This window comes from Phalangium opilio, unplaced genomic scaffold (assembly GCF_054372755.1).
Source record: "Phalangium opilio isolate 3A_F unplaced genomic scaffold, DU_Popi_V2 ptg000079l_1, whole genome shotgun sequence".
Lineage (NCBI taxonomy): Eukaryota > Metazoa > Arthropoda > Arachnida > Opiliones > Phalangiidae > Phalangium > Phalangium opilio.
In genome coordinates this window covers 43,842-63,261 of record NW_028324187.1, presented here as the reverse complement: position 1 = coordinate 63,261, position 19,420 = coordinate 43,842, and the positions used below count along the sequence as shown (strand labels likewise).

At 36.6% G+C, this 19,420-nt stretch overlaps 1 protein-coding gene across 6 annotated transcripts; it reads right to left on the bottom strand.

The window, feature by feature from the left end:
* Nucleotides 1–71: 71 nt before the first annotated feature.
* Spn (protein phosphatase 1 regulatory subunit spinophilin) lies at nucleotides 72–13,864 on the bottom strand. 6 transcript variants are annotated; one of them, XM_089845300.1, is made up of 20 exons: nucleotides 13,538–13,864; nucleotides 12,693–12,815; nucleotides 12,130–12,401; nucleotides 11,301–11,985; nucleotides 10,598–11,061; nucleotides 10,362–10,502; nucleotides 10,226–10,305; nucleotides 9,823–10,150; nucleotides 9,507–9,760; nucleotides 9,345–9,449; nucleotides 8,951–9,281; nucleotides 8,603–8,656; nucleotides 8,157–8,356; nucleotides 7,977–8,073; nucleotides 7,429–7,913; nucleotides 7,020–7,264; nucleotides 6,402–6,941; nucleotides 5,893–5,945; nucleotides 5,011–5,232; nucleotides 72–3,964 (listed from the first exon to the last, which is right to left on the bottom strand). In XM_089845300.1, the coding sequence occupies exons 2-20, from the start codon at nucleotides 12,781–12,783 to the stop codon at nucleotides 3,812–3,814; spliced, it is 4,800 nt and encodes a 1,599-aa protein (XP_089701426.1). In that variant the 5' UTR covers nucleotides 12,784–12,815; nucleotides 13,538–13,864; the 3' UTR covers nucleotides 72–3,811. The 6 variants fall into 6 exon arrangements, with proteins under 6 accessions (XP_089701426.1, XP_089701425.1, XP_089701429.1 ...); XM_089845299.1 differs by having other exon boundaries at nucleotides 12,693–12,898; nucleotides 13,538–13,851; XM_089845303.1 differs by having other exon boundaries at nucleotides 6,579–6,941; nucleotides 13,538–13,851.
* Nucleotides 13,865–19,420: the final 5,556 nt, after the last annotated feature.

Below are 19,420 nucleotides of genomic sequence, written 5' to 3'. Positions count from 1 at the left end.
TGTTTCATACGTGCTTTGCTTCATTTATTCTGGGGAATTTCTTTAAAGGGGAAAAAATTTCTACCAATGTATTGTTTGTTTGTTTGTTTTTATATATACATTTTTCACCACTAAGCCACATTTTTTTTTAATCTAATATTCCAATTTTAAATTAATTTAATACTTATAAAAATCATCGTAAAGGGAAAAAAATCACAAGCTCCACTTTCATCAAATTGGTTAAGAATAATTCCAAAAGTCGCTATAGGCATAGGCCTAGCAGGTGGTAAAATTGTTTGACCGTAGTCTTGGCGTACTTTTCGAGAGTTAAGACCCTGATTGACCTGGAGGTAAGGTTACGATACTTTTAGAAACGATCAAATAGTTCAGTCAATTTCATTAATATAAGTTATCCATAAGTTATCCGGCTAAGTAATGGATGAAATCAGAAGTGAGATGAGACTAGAAGTACTGCAGAGCTAACCAAATTCTTTTTTTTTTTTTTTTTTTTCGGAGGGTTTCAATGCGAGTGGGTCAGTGGACCTCGGCAAGGATGTGATTAGACAGGTTTCAGTACGTGTGTAGGCAGGGGAAGGAAATGAGGTTTACTTGGGAGGTGACGGATGGGGTGTGGGGGTCAATTCACCTCCGGCGGACACGGGGCAGTCGGCACCTATAGGGTAGGATCGCAAACCAAATTCTTCACTTGGCGGAAGTGAATATTCTTGATAAGACACCAACGGTTGGCCCTCTAGTAGCGGTTTCAGAATTTCCCCTCCAAAACGTGAGACGCTCGCGGTGGTAGACGGCCGAACTAGATTCAAGCACCCGCGTCCGTGTTCCGCGGCTTTAGGTTGAGGGAAAGGGGGTAGGAAATGTTTTGGAACTCGACCAATTTTTTTCTCTCTAAAAAAATGGAAGCGGTGGCATAAAATCCTCAAATTTGTTCACTAGTGCCAGGATCTACTATCAATGCTAGAGCCCTTCGCTTCTAGTCTCATCTCACTTCCTGATGAAACTTAAGTATCTAACCCTGTTTTTAAAAAAATGTGTATTAATCATTTAGAAACGTGGAACCATCACTTTAAACGTTTAGAAGCTTAAACTCAATATTTTTGGGACAGTTTCGGAAGACCGCCACTAAGCGGGAAGTGGTTGAATATCAATTAAACCAGAAGCTTTTAAGGTTAAATTGTTTTTTTTTTTATCTTACACGAAAAGTTATAATGGCATCTTTTCTCTTTCTGGGTATGAATACTTATTAAATTTTAATTTATTTATTTTAGTAATTAATTTAGGAGCAGATAAATAGTAGCCTACGCTTTCCTTCTTCAAAATTTGGTTTTTAAATCGATCACAACAGTTAAAAAACGAATGAGATAGTTATAAGAAACAAACCTCGAGTACCGCTTAATTAATTAATACTTAAATCTTGGATTGATTGAGAAGATAAAATTTCCATTCAAAAATCCACAAAGTGCACCATTTTTCTATTGTTTGTTTTTATGTATGTACGCATGTTTTTGTTTTCTTATTTTTTAAAGTTTAGTTATTCCCCTTAAACAAAAAGCATCCTTAAAGAACGGATAGCATCTAACATGCATAGGTAAATTTGTTTCGGCACCGTAAAGTTACAAATTTTTCTTTAAAAGCCCAGTTTTTAGTTCTTTTCCCTCTTTTATTATTATTATTATTACAAATTTTTAAATAAATAATTTCCGATTCGCTAATGGGCCAATAAATTTCATTAAATTGATAATAAATTTTACAGTAGTATACACCCCCTGTAAAAATATTGGCATTGCATTTCAGCACGTCTGCAAAATATTTTTTTTTTATTTAATTTTTTTTTTAATTTTCTTCACGATTTTAAACTTTTTAATCTTTTAAAAATGGGGTTGAAAAATAAGTTTAAATATTTCGGTTTTATCTCTTATAAAATATATAAAAGAAAAACTAATATACTTAAAAAAAATTTATATCATTTATATAGAAGATTTAAGTCCGATAAGAGGTTTTTTTCTTTTTTTTTTTTTTGGTTATTTTTGGGAGGGTTACATCTGAAACGTTTAGCTGCTGCTGTTAAAGTAAATCCTAATTAAACTATACTAATTAAAGCCTACTTATTAAAGGGAGGGTGAAGTAGAAAATCAAGTGACTTTATCGATTCTTCCACTAATTATAAGACCAGTCTGCATAGTGAAACATTCAGGAAATACCAGCTCCGAATGATTTTAAAATTCAAATTAGGTTCCGATTTTAAGGATAATTTTAAAGAAGCCCCTCCGACCAATCGCGTAACGCCCTGCCTTTTTATTAACAAAATTCTCGTGGCACGTTCCGTGTTGAATGAAATTTATCACGAGATTTGATAAAATTCGCGCGAGACGTGATAATCGTGGCGCGAGACATGGAACGTGCCACGAGAATTTTGTTAATAAAAAGGCAGGGCGTTACGCGATTGGTCGGCAGTCCTTGTTTAAAATTATCCTTAAAATCTGAACCTAATTTGAATTTTAAAATCATTCGGAAGTGCATATTTCCTGAATGTTTCACTATGCAGACTGGTCTTATAATTAGTAGAAGAATCGATAAAAAATCACTTGATTTTCTACTTCACCCTCCCTTTAAATTATTTATCTGTGAGAAAAAAACTTATCAAACATAAACCATCTATATAAAATGACGTGTCTTAAAATGTGCACGAAAAAAAAAATAAATATTCTTGTTTTTTTTTAAGGAGGAACGGGTATTTACAGAAAAGATTTCCTTTTTAATTAATTAATTAATTGTGCTAAATTAATTAAATCACATTAAAAAATTAGGAGTATAACTATTTGTTAGTTGTATTTATTATTATTATTTTTTTTCTCTTACTTACTTTATTTTAGCACAGGCACAACAAACACTATATTATTATTAATTATTATTATTATTTTAATTATCATCATTTTTTTTGTAGTTTTTAATTATTATTACGTTTAAGAAATCTAGGCCTATTACTATAAATCACTTGGTTTTACTTTTACAACAACTAAAAAAAAAAAAAATTATTGTTGTATAGTATAGAAAAATTATTTACAATATTTGGGTTAATCGGAGCACGTTTAACTCAAGGAATGTTTTTTGATTTTTCAAAATGTTTTTCAAAATGTTTTTTAGCATTTCATCACTCGAATATAATCGTTATCTCTCATAGACTAAATTAAATTTTTTAATTCTTAATTCTTAATTTAAAAACAATCTTTAAAAAAATCCTTCATTAATAAACTTGTGTATATAAAAAATGGGCGGGGTTTGTTTATAATGGGAACTATCGCGATTATTTGTTAAACGTAATAATAAAATTAAAAAAAAAATTCGTTGGAATTTAATAATACGTAATAAAAAAATTAACTTAAAAAAAACATTTTGTTTTGAAAATTAAAACAAGCCACTGACGTTACGTAGGAAATGACGGGTGGTAAAAATGAATGATTTGGCGTCATTTTTCAAATTCATAAAACTTTTGTTCACTAACTATAACTCGACGTCTTATATCATATGAAATGTTGTTTTTATCTTGTAGATATATATTTAAGAAAAGATTGTTTTATATTTTGTTGAAAATTCTCGTTTCGTTAAAAAGGAAGACCCTCCGTCACGTTTTTCAAAGATTGTATGGAATTGACGTATATTTCGATTATTAATATATGTTTTATACTATCTCGCGAACGAACACCAACTCTAAGTGACTTTTCTTTTTTTTAGAACCGGTATCATAGTTTCTGTTTAATTTATATCCCTTTGTGAAAATATGTAAGCGAAACTACTGTCATAGTTCATCATTCATTCATTTTTTCTTTTTATCAGCTTTTTTAAGCTGCTTTTCTTTGGCTTTAATTTCTCTTTCGTGAGCTTTACGCTCTCTATCTATTTGTGACCTCATTTCTTTAATTTTCTTCTTTAATAAAGTTCGATCAGCTCCATTGACGACACCAAGGTTCTTTAGCGAATGTAATTCATCGTAAATATCAAATGATAAAAGCATCTACAACACTAAATCTATAGAAGCATCGAGCTTTAAAGGCGTGGTAGGTAGGAATTAGGTGAAAAGGTTAACTGGGAACCAATTGCAAAAACCGTGCGAAGAATTTCTACTACTTGTAAAACACCAAACCAAAAAACAGGATGAACTGCTAGGATTACTACCAGAAAAAGAACCACGGGGATTTTAGGAAATAATCGCGTGTTTATCGCATAAGCTGTAATATTCAGTGGTGTGCGAGTACTCGTTAAGTTCGAGTACTCGATTCGAGTATCGAGCCGAGTACTCGACTCGATACTCGATAACAATATATTGAAATACTCGAGAAAGTTTCGAGTAGCTTTTCAGCTTCTTAAATACTCGATAAATACTCGAATCCAAGGCTTATAACTTTAGCAGACGATGTTCGCTAAAAATATTCCTTGATAATGAATAGAGCTATCTCAGAAGTCTTAGTGTGACGTCAGCCATGCTATTTGCCCATAGAAGCAAAGCGGTACCAAACATGGCCGCCCACTGCCACACCTAAGCCTGTGACGTTTAACCAAGGCATTGACGTTACAACTGAGATATCTCTATAAAGTGAATTTCCTTTTGAAAAGTGAGCATTTGTTTTTAAAATAACCCGTTTAAAGTTTAATTGATCACTAACAAATTAACAATCTTATAAACTTGTTTAATATTACGTAATTAGTGTTCGAACATAAGTGTTATTTTCTAGAAAGTTAAGAAATTTACTCGATAAATACTTGACAAGTAAATATTTGGGACTCGATAAATACTCGAAACTAAAATTTGACCTATCTAAATACTCGATACTCGAAAGACTTTTCAATACTCGGCTCGATACTCTATAAGAAATTAGTTTCGATACTCGGACTCGGCTCGAAACCGAAAAAAACGAGACTCGCACACCACTGGTAATATTGCTGTAGCGGATTATACTTACAACGAAAAACGTGTACATCTAGCGTGCAAAGAAATGAAATGAAAATCCCACTTACTTTAAGTCGAGCACTATCCAGCTGTATAAGTATTTGACCGGATATGTTGCTTTGAATAAACTGTGGCACGTATCTATCTAATCCGAAGGACATCATCCATTGGCCAACATGCTCGGGGGCCCATTCGTGAGCGGGACTAGCCTGCCAGAACGCCAGAGGTTGTCCGCCAATGGGGGATGCTTCGCTGCCCCTTGGACTTTGAATTGATGATGATTCACTTTTCTTTAAAAAAATAAATCAGAAAATGTTCCATGTTTCAAGCCATAAGTTGGATTACAACTAAGCATGGGCGAATACCAGTTTTTGACTGTCGAGACGAATATCGAATAGTGAAAAATTTTCTTATCGAATACCGAGACGAATAGTTGTTTGGGAACCGAATATCGAATAATTAGGCTTAACTTAAAATTGCCCTTATCGAATAGTTATCGAATAGTCAGAAATAGAAGGATTAATTAAAATCAATTTAAATTATATTTAGAATTTAGATGCGCTATCGAGTAGTAGCACTTCAGGCCTATTTTCCCATAGAAACTTATACATTAAAAAGTGTAACTGCCATTACTTTTTTAAAACATTTTTACCGTTAATATTTTTGTTTTCTCGAATAGTTAATCGAATATTTAACGAATAGTTAGTCGAATATTTAACGAATAGTTAATCGAATATTTAACGAATAGTTAATCGAATATTTAACGAATAGTAGGCCCGAATAGTAAAATTCACTATTCGATATTCGTTCGAATACCCGAAATGGGGCTTATCGAATATCGAGACGGTTATTCATCTCGATATTCGATCGAGTTATTCGTGTTACTCGAGTATTCGCCCATGCTTAATTACAACCTTACAGCGAAGAATAAAATTACTATAAACACCTACCCTGCTTAAACTTTCACTATGATGATGATAATTATATTGAGCGCCTTTACCACCTAAAACACAAATCAACTTAAAATTTTATCGGTTTTTTTTATATAGTAACACACTGTTAATAACTATTAATAATAATAGTTAATGTCAACGCATGCTGTTACGTGCGAAAAGCGAAATAAAATATTAATCTAGAAGTTTAGCAAAAGCAAACTCATTAACTAACACTACGTATTATTAAGGGAGGGAGCGACTAAGGGAATTCGCAATGTTGCAATGGGTTGAGAAAAAAAAAATACTGCAAAAATCCCAGAAACTTGTGATCTAAATACCGTACTACAGTTCAGGATCAATCAATCAATCAATCAATCAAAACCACCATTTTCTACAACAAGAGTGGTGTAAAAATGCTAGAACCATGGTAAAGAAAACGAAAACCATGCCAGTGATTATGAAAATGCGAAAACAACTGCCAAACATCTCATCCCACGAGTAGGAGGTGGCGAATTGGTTCGAACCATCGTCTTCGGCAGCCTGTCCATTTCTTATTACAGCCTGTTTGGCACCGCAGTAACCACCCAAGCTACCACCGCCACCATTATACGAAACGCGTTTGCTAGAGCCGACCACGCTTTCTGTAGGCGAAGATAAGCCAAGCCCGAGTGATTTTCGAGTTTCGTCGTTGAAATAACAACCTCCACCAGTGGCCGAATTCTTGTCCGAACTTTGGGCAAACTTTTGGATCACCTTACGGACCAGCTCGTCCGTAAATGACACGTATGTATCGCGGCTACCTGGGGTAAAACTTCCTAGATGCTGGGGACGAACGTATTGCCTCGTAGTCGCGGACTTGTGACCACTAACCGCCGCCGCCACCGCGTTTGGATTGTTGTTGTTATTGGATACTGGGGAACCAACGGCGGAAACTGTGGCTGTCAGAGTCGTGGTAGTGACAGAATGATGTTGGGGCTCTTTAACGATGCCACCACTCGCACCCACGTCTAGGGACAGGGTCGAGCGAGAGGTTGTTTCAATGATAGACGATCGAGCCGACATGTCTGCGGAGGAGGAATAATTGGGCTCTTGACGCGCCGGTATGGCTCTGAATGTAACGGGAAACAAACGTTCTATTGTACCTTTCTCCGTCGAATCATCCTTTTCATTTTCGTTGCATTCCTCTTTGGAAGCTTTAGGGATCTTTTTGGGGTAGGCGTATAGTTCGTTAATCGCCGGATCAGGGTGGCTTATCTTGGAGGTGACTCTAGGAGGAGCCGGATTAGGGCCGGAAGTCCAGCTACTTCTAAAACTAATAGCTGGGTCTTCATTGTCTTGAGGAGAGTAGTCCACGATTGGAGTTGGTGGTGGAAGATCTTCATGGTGTCTAATGCAAAGTTTGGGGGGGACAAATTTTTGTCCTTAAAACGTCTGCAATTTGAACCCCCCTTATCTAAGCAGTAACCTATCATTTCTCAATCAGCTAGCGGCAAAGTATATCTCTAAATGACTAAAAACTATCAACAAGTATCATCGACAAACTCTACTTACTCAATATAAGTCTTATTGGAAACTTCCTCAACTTGACTCGACTCCTCACCCACCATTTCGTCAATACTGTTACTACTGCATTGTTTTTTCAACGTCGGGGGTTGTCTATTAGCTAACGATCCCTTAGTAGCGAGTTCCGCCTTACTCTTAGCGGCTGAAGTGTCTAGAAGCTCCGTTTGCGGAACTGCCTTGTTTAAAAACTCTTCATTGCGTTTCCTCCTCTCGAGAGTGGAAAATTTCTTAGGGCCAACGTCATCAGACTCGGGGCTGCCTTCGTACTTTCCCGAATCATTGTCGGAAGTTTCAGAGTCGGACACTTCCAAGTCTAGCCTCTTAGTACCTCTCGCGCTCAAAGCCATTTTCTGATATGTGGAAGATTTCTTGGAAACGTTATTGAAAATTCTGGCAGTGTGGTCGAAAGGTAAACTGATTGGTAAGCCAATCTGCTTTTGAAGATCAACGATACTCGTTTCCAACAAAGATATCTAAACGCGTCGTCAAATTTAAATGAATACCTTCAAGTACACACGGACGCGAAAAATATCTACCCGTTCTTTGAGAGCTTTAACGAGATCATTGTATTCTTTGTCCTTTTCAAGAATTTGTTGAACTTGACTGTCATGTTGTTCAATTAGTTCTTGTTCCCTTTGAAAACGGAAAATTGACGCGGTTCAACAACCCGCGCATGCATGAACAGTCATTCATTCATTCATTCGTTATACCCATACCTCTTTTGGTATTCCTTGATAATCTTCTTGGCCTTTCTATACTTCTTCTGCAACATTATACACTGTTCCTCAGTATCCTGAACATGCTGTTGACAACCCAGGATGTCCTGTCTGGCATTTTGGAGAGTGCTCTCCGTTTCTGTTAGTTTTCCTTTCAAAAACTCCAATTGTTTCAACCACTCAGATTGATCGGCTTCGGACTATACAGAAATTAATTAAATTCATTCAAAGGCCGCAAAAAACCTTTTAAGCAACCGCGGTCGGTAATAAGTTAAAAATATCATTAGATGATTAGAAAAGGGGATTTTCGTAAAATTGAAAAAAGAAGCGAACGGAACGGAAAAGATATCTCATTTGAAAAAGAGTGTCTCGTTTCTGTCGAAATCATGCTGATGTTGTAAAAAAAAAAATTAACCATAACCAATTAATATTAACCACAGCTTTACCTTGGATTTCAATTGCTTCAGCTCTGCTTCAACTACAGCGTATTTAAACTGCCACTGTAAAAATAAACGGCACCGCTATTACCACTATGGTTTCCAATTTCCATACTACACAATGCCGTTTATCGTTTTGCCCATCCTTTTACCGCGCGCGCAACTGACCACCATAAGCCTAAAATAGCTACTCTATAATATGTAATAGAGTGCTCGAAAGAAGATCTATAGAGTACAGTAAACATGCTATAAACTGCAAAGTGATTCACACGAAATTAGTATAGTACAGAAGATGATCCCACCTATTAAACAAAATGACTCGCGATAATCGCAGCCATACTTTTGCAAGACACATACCTCTTTAAGCTTTGCTCTGAGTATCTCTGGATCATCCGAAGTACTGGCAGAATCGCTGCAAGTACTGGCCGCAATCAAATCGTAAGAATCCGAATGTCCAATATGACCATCACCTTCATCTTGAACCGAATTTTGCGAACTGTCTGTGCTTTTCTGGTCATCATCATCTTCCACACTGGTTTCGCACGGAGATACGACATAATTACGCGTAACCTCGTCAGACTGCGAATTTTGACTCTGATCTTGTTGCTCTTTATCAGCTTGCAAGGAAAGGGATATAAGCTGCGCTATTTCACTGTTTGGTCCTTCTTTATCTCGACCAATCAGGAACCTATAAGATTTTCCTCCAGTTCTGAACCTTCATCGACGTCGTAACTTTAGAAATGAAACCAACCTGACTAGACCACTGGTGCTTCTTAAAACTGAAGCTGCGTAAGCTTGCGTAACCCCAACTAGCGATTTACCATCAACCTCTATGATTTGATCATTTACCTTGATTCTAATGACTCAAAATGGTTAGATCTAAATTAAAATTACTTCCAAAAGGACTTTATACCTTCCATCCTTGGCAGCTGCACCCGAATCGGTAATAGTTTTAATGAAAATCCCTAATTTTTCCAAACCAGCATCAGCACCAACTCCCATTCCTATGATACTCAAACCTAATCCTTCGGGACCCTTTAAAATTTCTACAGGAAATACATCCATGTTTTCAATTCTTTTTTCAAGCTCGTACTCGGCAGAAGCAGATACAGGGTCAACATCGTCGTTATGTCTATCATAATCTTCGACTGAGTGAGTACTATACATCTAAAATGCGAGGTGACATCGAGTAAGTTAAGATCATCGAGAACTTGTTGGTGGGTCATTACTTTGATGGGTGCGGTGCTAAACTGAACTTTATTCTTCTTTTTGGGAGGAATGGTACAAAAGAACATATTATCCTCGTCAGAATCTTCAGGAGGAAGACCAGGAGTTTCGATGAAGTAGTGACCATCGGGAAAGACGTGGTATTCAACATCATCATGAACCAAGCAAGCTTCTACAGTTTGGGAATGGGCCAACGCTTCAGAGGCACCATCCTCCGAAGCGTCGCTATAACTGTTAACGGTACTATCTCGGTTGGAACTACAGGCATCTTGAGAAAGAAGATATTCTACTTCTTGAGCTTCATCGTCACTCAAAAGAGACTTTCTAGTTCTGCCATCATCAGTTTCGGACGTGAGAAACTCTTCAGGTACTGGGACAAATTCGTTAAAAGACTGAGTGACAAACCTCTTGCTGAGCAACTGATCCGCTTCTTCTTGAGTCATTAGTTCAACATCATCAACCGGGGAACCCAAGAAGGTATCCTTCTATAATTGGTTGCTTTTAATTTTGGCAATTCATCTCACTAATCAGAGACTATTACCCTCGTTTGCCCATTTTGGGCGTTAGACCCTAAAACCGCTTCAACCAGGAACAATTCCTGATCCCGGCTTTCAAACTCAGCTAGAGTTTCCCCACCAGAATCGCGGAGGTTGTCACTAGCGGAAGTTCTCCCATAGAAATTCTACCATTAAGAGTTTTATTTATGTCCCAATTTGAACAATTAAAATGACGAAAGAGGGGAAAAGGTCGCGCGAATAAAATTATCATCTTATTTACCTTAATTCTGCCAACATCACTCTCTTCCTGCCAATTATCATTATATTCGGGAGTGATGGATCTGTTTTCCTTATCATCAAAGTTCATTAAAGAGTTTTGGCCTCCCCCTCCAGCCACCGCGTAATCCTTGATGACAGAGCTAGGGTTATGCTTAACGTATTTGCTTTCATAAGCCGTGAACTCTTCAGAGTTGGAAGAAGAGTCCCTTTTGCGTATGGGACTGGGAGACTTTGATTCGGGTGTTTCTTCGAAATCATCACTACTCATACGATGGTTACCTCCACCATTTTCCACCACTAAATTCAGGCTGAGATCAGTCGAGGCTCTTTTGCTTTCGGCTACCCTGTTTGCCAACGGAACTGCGCTGGTGGTTTTTTCAATGGCACTTTGCTGTTGAGGTAAATCGGGCTTGTCCAAATTGGAGTTTTCTTTAGTTTGATTAGAAGAAGCCCGATTTAGAGTATCTATCCGTGAGAAAAATCAGTACAAAGGACGGAAAAGCGCGAGCCTTGGGGGTTCAACATTCAGGAGATTTGAAATCTACAGTGTATCAGATCACTATAATTTGAGGTGGATTTTCGCGATTTCGTGGGATGTGTGAACAAGCAATGGGGTTTGAGGCTATTGTCCAGACTTTCCAGTGACAATTTCTCGTTTTCCTCAATGTCAAACCCCTGACTTTACATATTTGATCCACTTGTACCTTTGTACGTTTTCTGAGCATCAATCCTTGGCAACGCCACATTCTGATTCGTCCTATTCAGTAATTGGCTATCCGTCACGTTTTCTATTTTGTTCTTATTAACACTTTCTTCGTGTAAACTAGATCTAGGACTTTGCAAGGTTGAGTTCTCGACGAGACTACTAACTCGAGGGCCACAGGGTGCCGTGTTTTCGTGCAAACTAACACGAGGGCTAGGAATTGGAGGCTCGTGAATACTGCCCCTTGGACTGGGGACAATTTCGTGAATACTGCCACGAGGGCTCGAAGAAGTGGTTCTAATCGGTTGAGGAGGTTGGTTACCATCAACTACCGAGGGTTGTATCAATGTTCTAGCTTCTTCGATAGCCGCAGCCCGATTTTTATTGTGGGCGTGAGGAGGAGGTGGTGGTGGTGGTGGTGATTCTCGTTTACTCAAAGGTACGCCGGACTCTATGGAACTTACAGCTTTGTTATTGACAGTCGGAATTTTCTTTGGGGAAGAGAGGGACATTGGTTGTTTCACTTTCCTGGCTTCCAAATTTTCAAACATGGCTTTGGCATTGTTAAACCTAGCTACGTGACTCTCAGTTCGAGACAGTGAGGATATTTTCGTTGGTACCATCCCGGTATGAGGAGGAGGGGGTGGGGGCGGGGGATGTTGTTGTTGCGATGGTTGGGTTGCAATCTATAAAGATTGTAGATAAGAATTCCAAATACCATGGTAATTTACAGGAAGTCAAGAGGGTAACATATACTATATGTTAAAGATTAATCATTTCACAAGTTGTTACCCTCTTGCTATTTCACTTGGTGCCCAGCGGGACAATACCTGTTGGGTTAAATTAATACTATCTCCGCTATCCGATTTCACAACCGCATTTTCTTGCATGTATTTAAGTTTGGCATTAGCTGTTTTAGCAGAAATCATAGATTTCTCCTCCTTTTGCGGAGACAAGGCTTGGAACATGTTAGCAATGGTGCTAACCTTGCTGCCTAGTTTCCTTACAGGCTCCATTCTAGTGGGACTATTTGGTACACTACCGTCTCTTTCCTCAAAGGTTGATTTAATAGTCTCAATAAATGGGGGTTTGTTACCGGTACCTAAAAGTCCCATTTCCAAACTGTTAGGTAAAGGTAGGTTAGGTACCAAAGGCAGGTTGAGAAATAAGGCGGTGGCCCTGGACAAATGTCCACTTTAAAAATTAAATGCTTGTAGGTCCATTGGCCCTGTGGCCACTTAATTAAAAACGTTGCAAGTTTGCTCCATTTTATGTGGTCAATGTCCAGTTTTTTTTAATCAAAAGTGCTTTCTTTGGGTCTACTGGCCATATGGACAGTTTAATAATAATCCTTATTTCTAAGCCTGGCCAAAGGTTCAAATTGGACCCTGACCTAAGTGCTGTTCTTCTTCCACAATGTTGTGTTCCAGCCAACCTGTTCGGGATCGGCTGGCAGCTAAAATTTCCGCTCTTACACCTGCCATGCTTTATCATCTTAATGGCAGATGTTTATATCCTTTGGAAAATGGTTTCAAGCATTTCCAATTATAATTATTTACATTCAAAATCAAAGTTAATTCATTACAGGGTGATATAATTCTGTAAACGTACAAATATATGACTAACAATGCAGATGTATATCATGACTAATCTAGAGTTCAGAAAATGATCATAATTGATTTGAGTTTACTTTTAGTCAAATCATGCCAGTGAAGCGGATATTACTGATAACCCTAATTCGTTTAAACCGTATTTACTGTATTAAACAAATAAAGTTACTTAACTAACCCCTTTGAAACAGATTACGAAGCCATTCAATTGCATTCAACAATTTTAATCACATGTATTTCGAGATTGAAATTATAAATAAGTTACAAGGCTTATATGCCCTACCTTAAACTGGTTAACGTAACGAAACAAACCCTAGTTTTAATTTTTAAAATCTTTATCTTAACACACCCAGTTTAAGTGGCTGCTTAACAAAAAAACAACTCGTGTGTGTCAAAAGTCATTGACATAGTCTTAATTGCCTTTCAATTTATAGTCTCTCACAAGGTTGAATAATTGGGAGGGTCTTTGAAATCGTAAAAGCCGAACAATATTAGCAATAAGGAACTAAATACTTATATTTAATTGATAATTACGACTCGCTATAATTAGCCCGCAAATTATTCTTGACGTAAAAAAAACCAAAGATGCGAAAAAACGATTAGAAAAACAGGCTTGTTCTGTACTCACCTAATCCGTGCGAGGGTCTATGGAGTCGGAACTCGGGTTTATTACAAGGCTTAGCGGTTGGAAAAAGCACACACAACACAACTTTACAACGGTTATCCAATGAGAGAACGGTTACTTATCCACGATATAGACCTAATTAGACACCGTAGACGCTCAAGATAAACTATTTTAAACACTCGACGCGTTGTAATTCGAATATCGCGTTACTTTGATAAACCTTTATCTTACATAAAATGAAATTAGGCCCACCGACCGAGCGTCCATCGCGATAACCGGCTTGTCCCTCTGCGTCCACTGCCTCCTGCGGCCTGCCTCTAAAGTGTAAAAAGAAAATAGGGCTGGAAATAAGGGGGATGAAAACAAGGGGATGATCCGATAATCACTTCCGGCAATTAAGGCGGGAAAATATCATAACAATGACCCAAACAGGATTGACCCTCGTAAATCCGGACAAAAATACGCGTTGTGGACGGATTTATTTATGTAGTGGGTATATTATCATTATTATGAAGCGAAATATGGTAAGATTATAGTTTGGTTAGGTATATATTTTAAGTATTTTTTGTTATTTATTTATTTCCATGTGATACGCAAATTACGCATGGCTGGTTCCCGCCAAACTAATCATACCCGAAATCTATCAAATTATTATTAATTCCTCCCAAAAAGTCAATTATCTTTTACAGTTTATATTTCCGAAAGGAACGATGTACGGCGCAATATGATTGAAGGGTCACATGATGTGAAGTTGCATTTGGCGGGAAAAATTCAAATATTCATTTTTACTCACGTGTTCCAAAGAATAAATTTAGAATACGAGGCGCTGTTTCTGTAATGTTTTCAAAGAAAGATAGGCTTAATAAACTATATGATATAAATTCCCAAATAAACCTGGAAAAGTAGTATTTAATTATTTTTAGGAGCAATTAAATAAAATATTTCAAACATTTATATCAATGTTTTAACAACAAAACGTGATAACGTTTTCTGTTATGGTTCTTTTATAAAAAAACATAAATACAATATCTTAATACTGAATATCTTTTATAGCGCACCGAATAAATTTTCTCACAGAGAATAATGGAAACGCTGTATAATAAATTAAAGCAATAATTTAAATAAAAATGGCTACGATAATAAAAGGAACTGTACCTTTTATTAAATAAAAAAATTAACTATGTATTTAAATACCATTAAAGTTGCCAGTCCTTGGTATTTATACCTTTTAAAAGTAATATCTGAGATTATTTAAGTCTTTATTTTTTTTGGTCGGGAAATGAGCTGGATTTGAATCGCGATGAACTTCAAAGTCTTAGACTTCGTTCGCTACTTCGGATAAATCTTTACATCCACATTTTGTATGGTTCACAAACTCTCTAACAGCCACTTCTTTCCTTCTGCGGTTTGTCAGGTTTAACCTTACAACTTTAAAGTATAATTTAATTGTTTCTGTTTCTAATGGCGCGCAAGTTTGCGACGCGTTGTCGCAACAACCAGCTTGCGAATCACACCGGTGTAACAGCACATAATTTGGTAGGAATTTCTTGTCATCCTCGCGATGAAAATCTTGCACTCTTAATGTTCGCGCAGTCGGTTTCGAACATTCGTATTTGCTCATTCGCATTATATGTTCCACGGCTTTGTGGTGTAAATCGTCCATACTATGAGGTTTACAAGTACACGTGGTTACGAAGATGATTAAAATGGTGACTAGTCCCGCCATAACGGCTGTTTCGTAAATTTTCTGAGCAGCCATTTTTAAAATGCGTTATGTATAAAATGGTCTGATTCCTTCGAAAATAAGTCTGTAATAGATTACGATTTAAACTGTAATCTCAAAGTCGCCTGGTTATCACAAGTGCCACCGTTTTTAACTTCTTTGAGCAAAGTATCGTTATATCAGACATAAGATAATGTTACTAGTGTGCGGGTTAAGACTAAAGTCGGAGGGTTATTTCTTCCCGATGCTTCGTGTTAGCTTTCGAACTTTCTTCTGAAGGTTTATCTAACTGAAACACCAGCTTTTATAAGAAAAATATTAACCGGCTACAAGAGGGAATATACCTAACATCACACGCCACCACCAAGGCATGGAGACTGGATGATGGAGGGAAGCCGGGCCGGATAAAAAAAACCCCTAGACTTACAATATCTCCGCCCATTTTATCATAACATTGTGCAATAAATTTGGCTCCAAGTGTTTCCACTAATAGGAATAGCGCCCGTTGCATTACTAAGTTTTCTAACTAGCTTTTAATTAGGTGTCTTAATCTTAACCGGCGTGACAATTGGATAAATTAAAATAAAAATAAAATAAAAAAGATCACGCCAAAAACCGACACTTAAACGTGTACAGTAGAAGGAAAATAAATGATATTAAAATCTAGAATTAAGCGAGATAAATTTAAGCCTGGCTTAAGTATATGGAGGTTTGCGGAAAGGATGTAGCGTAAAAAGTACAACCTCTTTTTGGGAGGGCCAACATGTTTCGTGGACATTACGTCATTTGAATTGAGGCTCAATACGAATCGCAATCAAATACGTCATTAAAAATATTTTAAAATGCGGTAAATTCGGAAGGGTTTTTTTTTCCCGCCAAGTCCTTTCCGGTGTTGAGACGTTTCGAGATCGACCCCGACACCCGGAGACATACTCATTGACACTATTGTGTCACACTCACGCGACTTTCTCGAAATCACACACGTTGGTAAAAATTCCAGTTCGAAGAATTGAAATAAAAACTGTCTGATTCATTTTAAAATATTCAATAAAATTAAGGACATAACGGAAAACAATATCGTTTTCCCTATCTTAAAGAAGTTCCTAGATTAAGAACGTTTTATCATGAAGAACTTCCAGCGAAACACACTAGGTATTTTTAATTGTAAAAATGAATCCAAACATTTTAAATCAATTCATGGGAAAAAAAGGTTTTCCTATTATAAATTCCATCTTGAAGGTCAACATGTTTTAAGGCAAACTCAGTTAACCCTGAGATCCTAAGAACCACCCTCAATTCTTTGAAAACTTGAACTAGGCGAAAGAAGTCTACAGACTTGATTTTTCTTAGCCTAAAGCTACGAAAACGATTAATAAAAAAAAAATCAAAAGCCATTGAAGACAGGAGATCGAAAACTCATTTCTCAATGCCCCCGATTCATAAAAAAATCCACCCATTTTCTGTTGAATTACCCTCATCATGTAATTTCAAAGTTTCTTATTTGATTATGCAAATGATATTCCCCAATTATTAACCAGTTGTAGACAAAATGGGTGTTAAATTAATAAATTGTAAAATAAACCAAATGAGGAATTTCCGTTTACTATATTTCATTCTTCTTTACGAAGAAGAAACGGTGAAATAAAAGAAATATTTGTAGCATCGCGAAAAGATGTCGACTCTATAATTAGGCAAAAAAAAACTGAATTTCGAAACCGTTAACCCACGCTGTAGAAAAGCGAGTTGACGTTTAGAAATAATCTAATGTTTCTTTTTTAAGATGTCAGTCTATTAATAATGTTATTCTAATAACGGGGATTATCTTAAAACATAACGACGACTTGTTTGTTGGCTGTCATATGAGATAGAAATTTCGAGGTATTTAAAACATAGAGAAAGAATAATTAGATATAAATAAAAAAAAATATTGTAACCAATTTTTCAACGGAATTAAACGATGGGAGGTTTTCTTGCGCGATTACGGTTTCTAGAATGGAAGCATTTGCTTAGGGATGGTGCATCTATTTTAAAAGAAATTTGCTAAATTTTAGTAGGGAAACGTGGGAATAAATTTAAGCAACTTGGCAATATGGGATTTTACGCTATGTAGCATACATTATAACTAGGCAACATTGGGACCAACTCACTCTTCCCAAAAACCCAATGAAATCGGACACTCTTTTTCTAAATATTTAGATTGAGAGATTAATGAGATATGGTGCCCCCTTTTTTTTGGTTTTCGTGTTTGATAATGAAGTGTGTAATAAAATTATGGCTCGGTTGATACGATTACGTGTATCTGGTGTTCTTTAGGCTCCAATAAGTCTTAATTACAGATGTATAGACCTCCTCCTAAGCCCCAGGAAATACTTGAGTACGTTGTAAAGATAAAAAAAAAAAGATTTTCAAGTTTATTCTAACCATCCAAGCGGAGCGCGATTTAATTTTAGAATTTTATTTTTGTCAGGATTCAGGTATTAGTGTCGTCATCAAAAAATAATAAAAAAAAAGTTAAGATCTCTGCAGTGCACCAGGATAAATAAACAGTCAAATTCCTGACTAGAAAGTGTTTAAATTTACACTTTTAAAAAACGAAAAACTTCATACAATATCGGGGTTTCCACGGTAACGTTCTTTACTACAAAACTCCCCGACTTTTCCAGGTTTTCCCTGACAAATTTTAACACTTTTCTTTGTAGAAAAGTCAGAATACTGCGGCTAAACATGACCAATATCATCATAAGTTATGAACATATGGTATCATGAACTTAAAAACATATTTGTTCCAGATATTACCATGAATTTATTCATGAATAAATTCATGATATTACTCTACTATAGGCAAATTACAAGCCAATATTAAAATTTATTACATTTCACACTTATTTTCAAAATCCTCGAGTTTTCCAGGATATCCTGATACTGAGACAACACTGAATTGAGCATTAAGGATCCACTCAATCTTGTACAATAACCAACATTAAGTAGCACTGACCTACGGGATTACTAATTCTACAAAAATTCCCTCTTCTTTCATCTGTCGAAGGGAAAACTGTAGAAAGAACGGTGGTTTCGGTATCGTTCGCAGACAAGATTCAACTCGTTGAAAAGAAGTTTTTTTTTTGGGGAGGATGTGGTCTGTAATGTTCCTTTCGTCTTTCACCCATTTCTTTAGGGATAAAATGGCCCATGGCGAGATTAATCATTGTTTTACTGAGTCATCCAAAATTCCTTCAACATTATAAGGATAATTTGCAAACGATTTAAACACAATTAGGGTGTGGAAACTGGAACCAAAACTTTCAATAATTGTCATGCCACCATATTCGATAAAATTACCTAACTTAAAGGCATAATGAGTAATATTTATAAATTTATTTTTAACATAGGTAGTAATTAGCACAAACCGGCAACGGATATTAATTAATAAAACTTAGTAGCGGTTGCATCTCAACATAATAATATCACACCGACTGAATTATCGCAATATTGCATCCTATGATCGATACGATCACCGGATGTTTATCACGGATTAATTATAAGCCTTAAATACGAGGGGCGTAATCGGTGTACAACTGTACATTTTATCATAAAAATAATGAGGATTTCAAATTTGACATTGCTTAATCAGTCGATTATCAAAAGTGTTTTTTATTTTTAAATGTAAAGACGGAAGCCTTTTGGTGGTATGATCCTAGATAAGGTTATACGTTATCTTGAGTTTGGTCAGGTAAAGAAAGGCTTCGTTTAACGGCGGACGGAATGGGGGAAGGAACTTTGCGGTCACGGTGTCATTGTTTTTTATTCGTTTCATCGTAGTTATGAAATGGGCTGTTTATGAGAGCTACAATATTGACAATAGCTGATATCATAAGTTTATAAGATATGTTCCATAAGTACCTATACTTCGTAATGCTAGAGACTTTACAGCTCGAGCTAGTTCCAGGGAGAACGACGGAAGCGAGAATTGAAGTCCTACACTCGGTGGTTAATTTTGCAGGACTTCCATCTTCCTATGTAGTCTGTACTAAACCTTGACCAGCGACCGCGCCCCATCAGAATTACGAGTATCTATGACGTTTCACCTACGTCACTTCATGACAAGCTCTCAGTAACCAGTGATAAACTTATGGAACATAGCTTATGAACTTATGCTGATATTA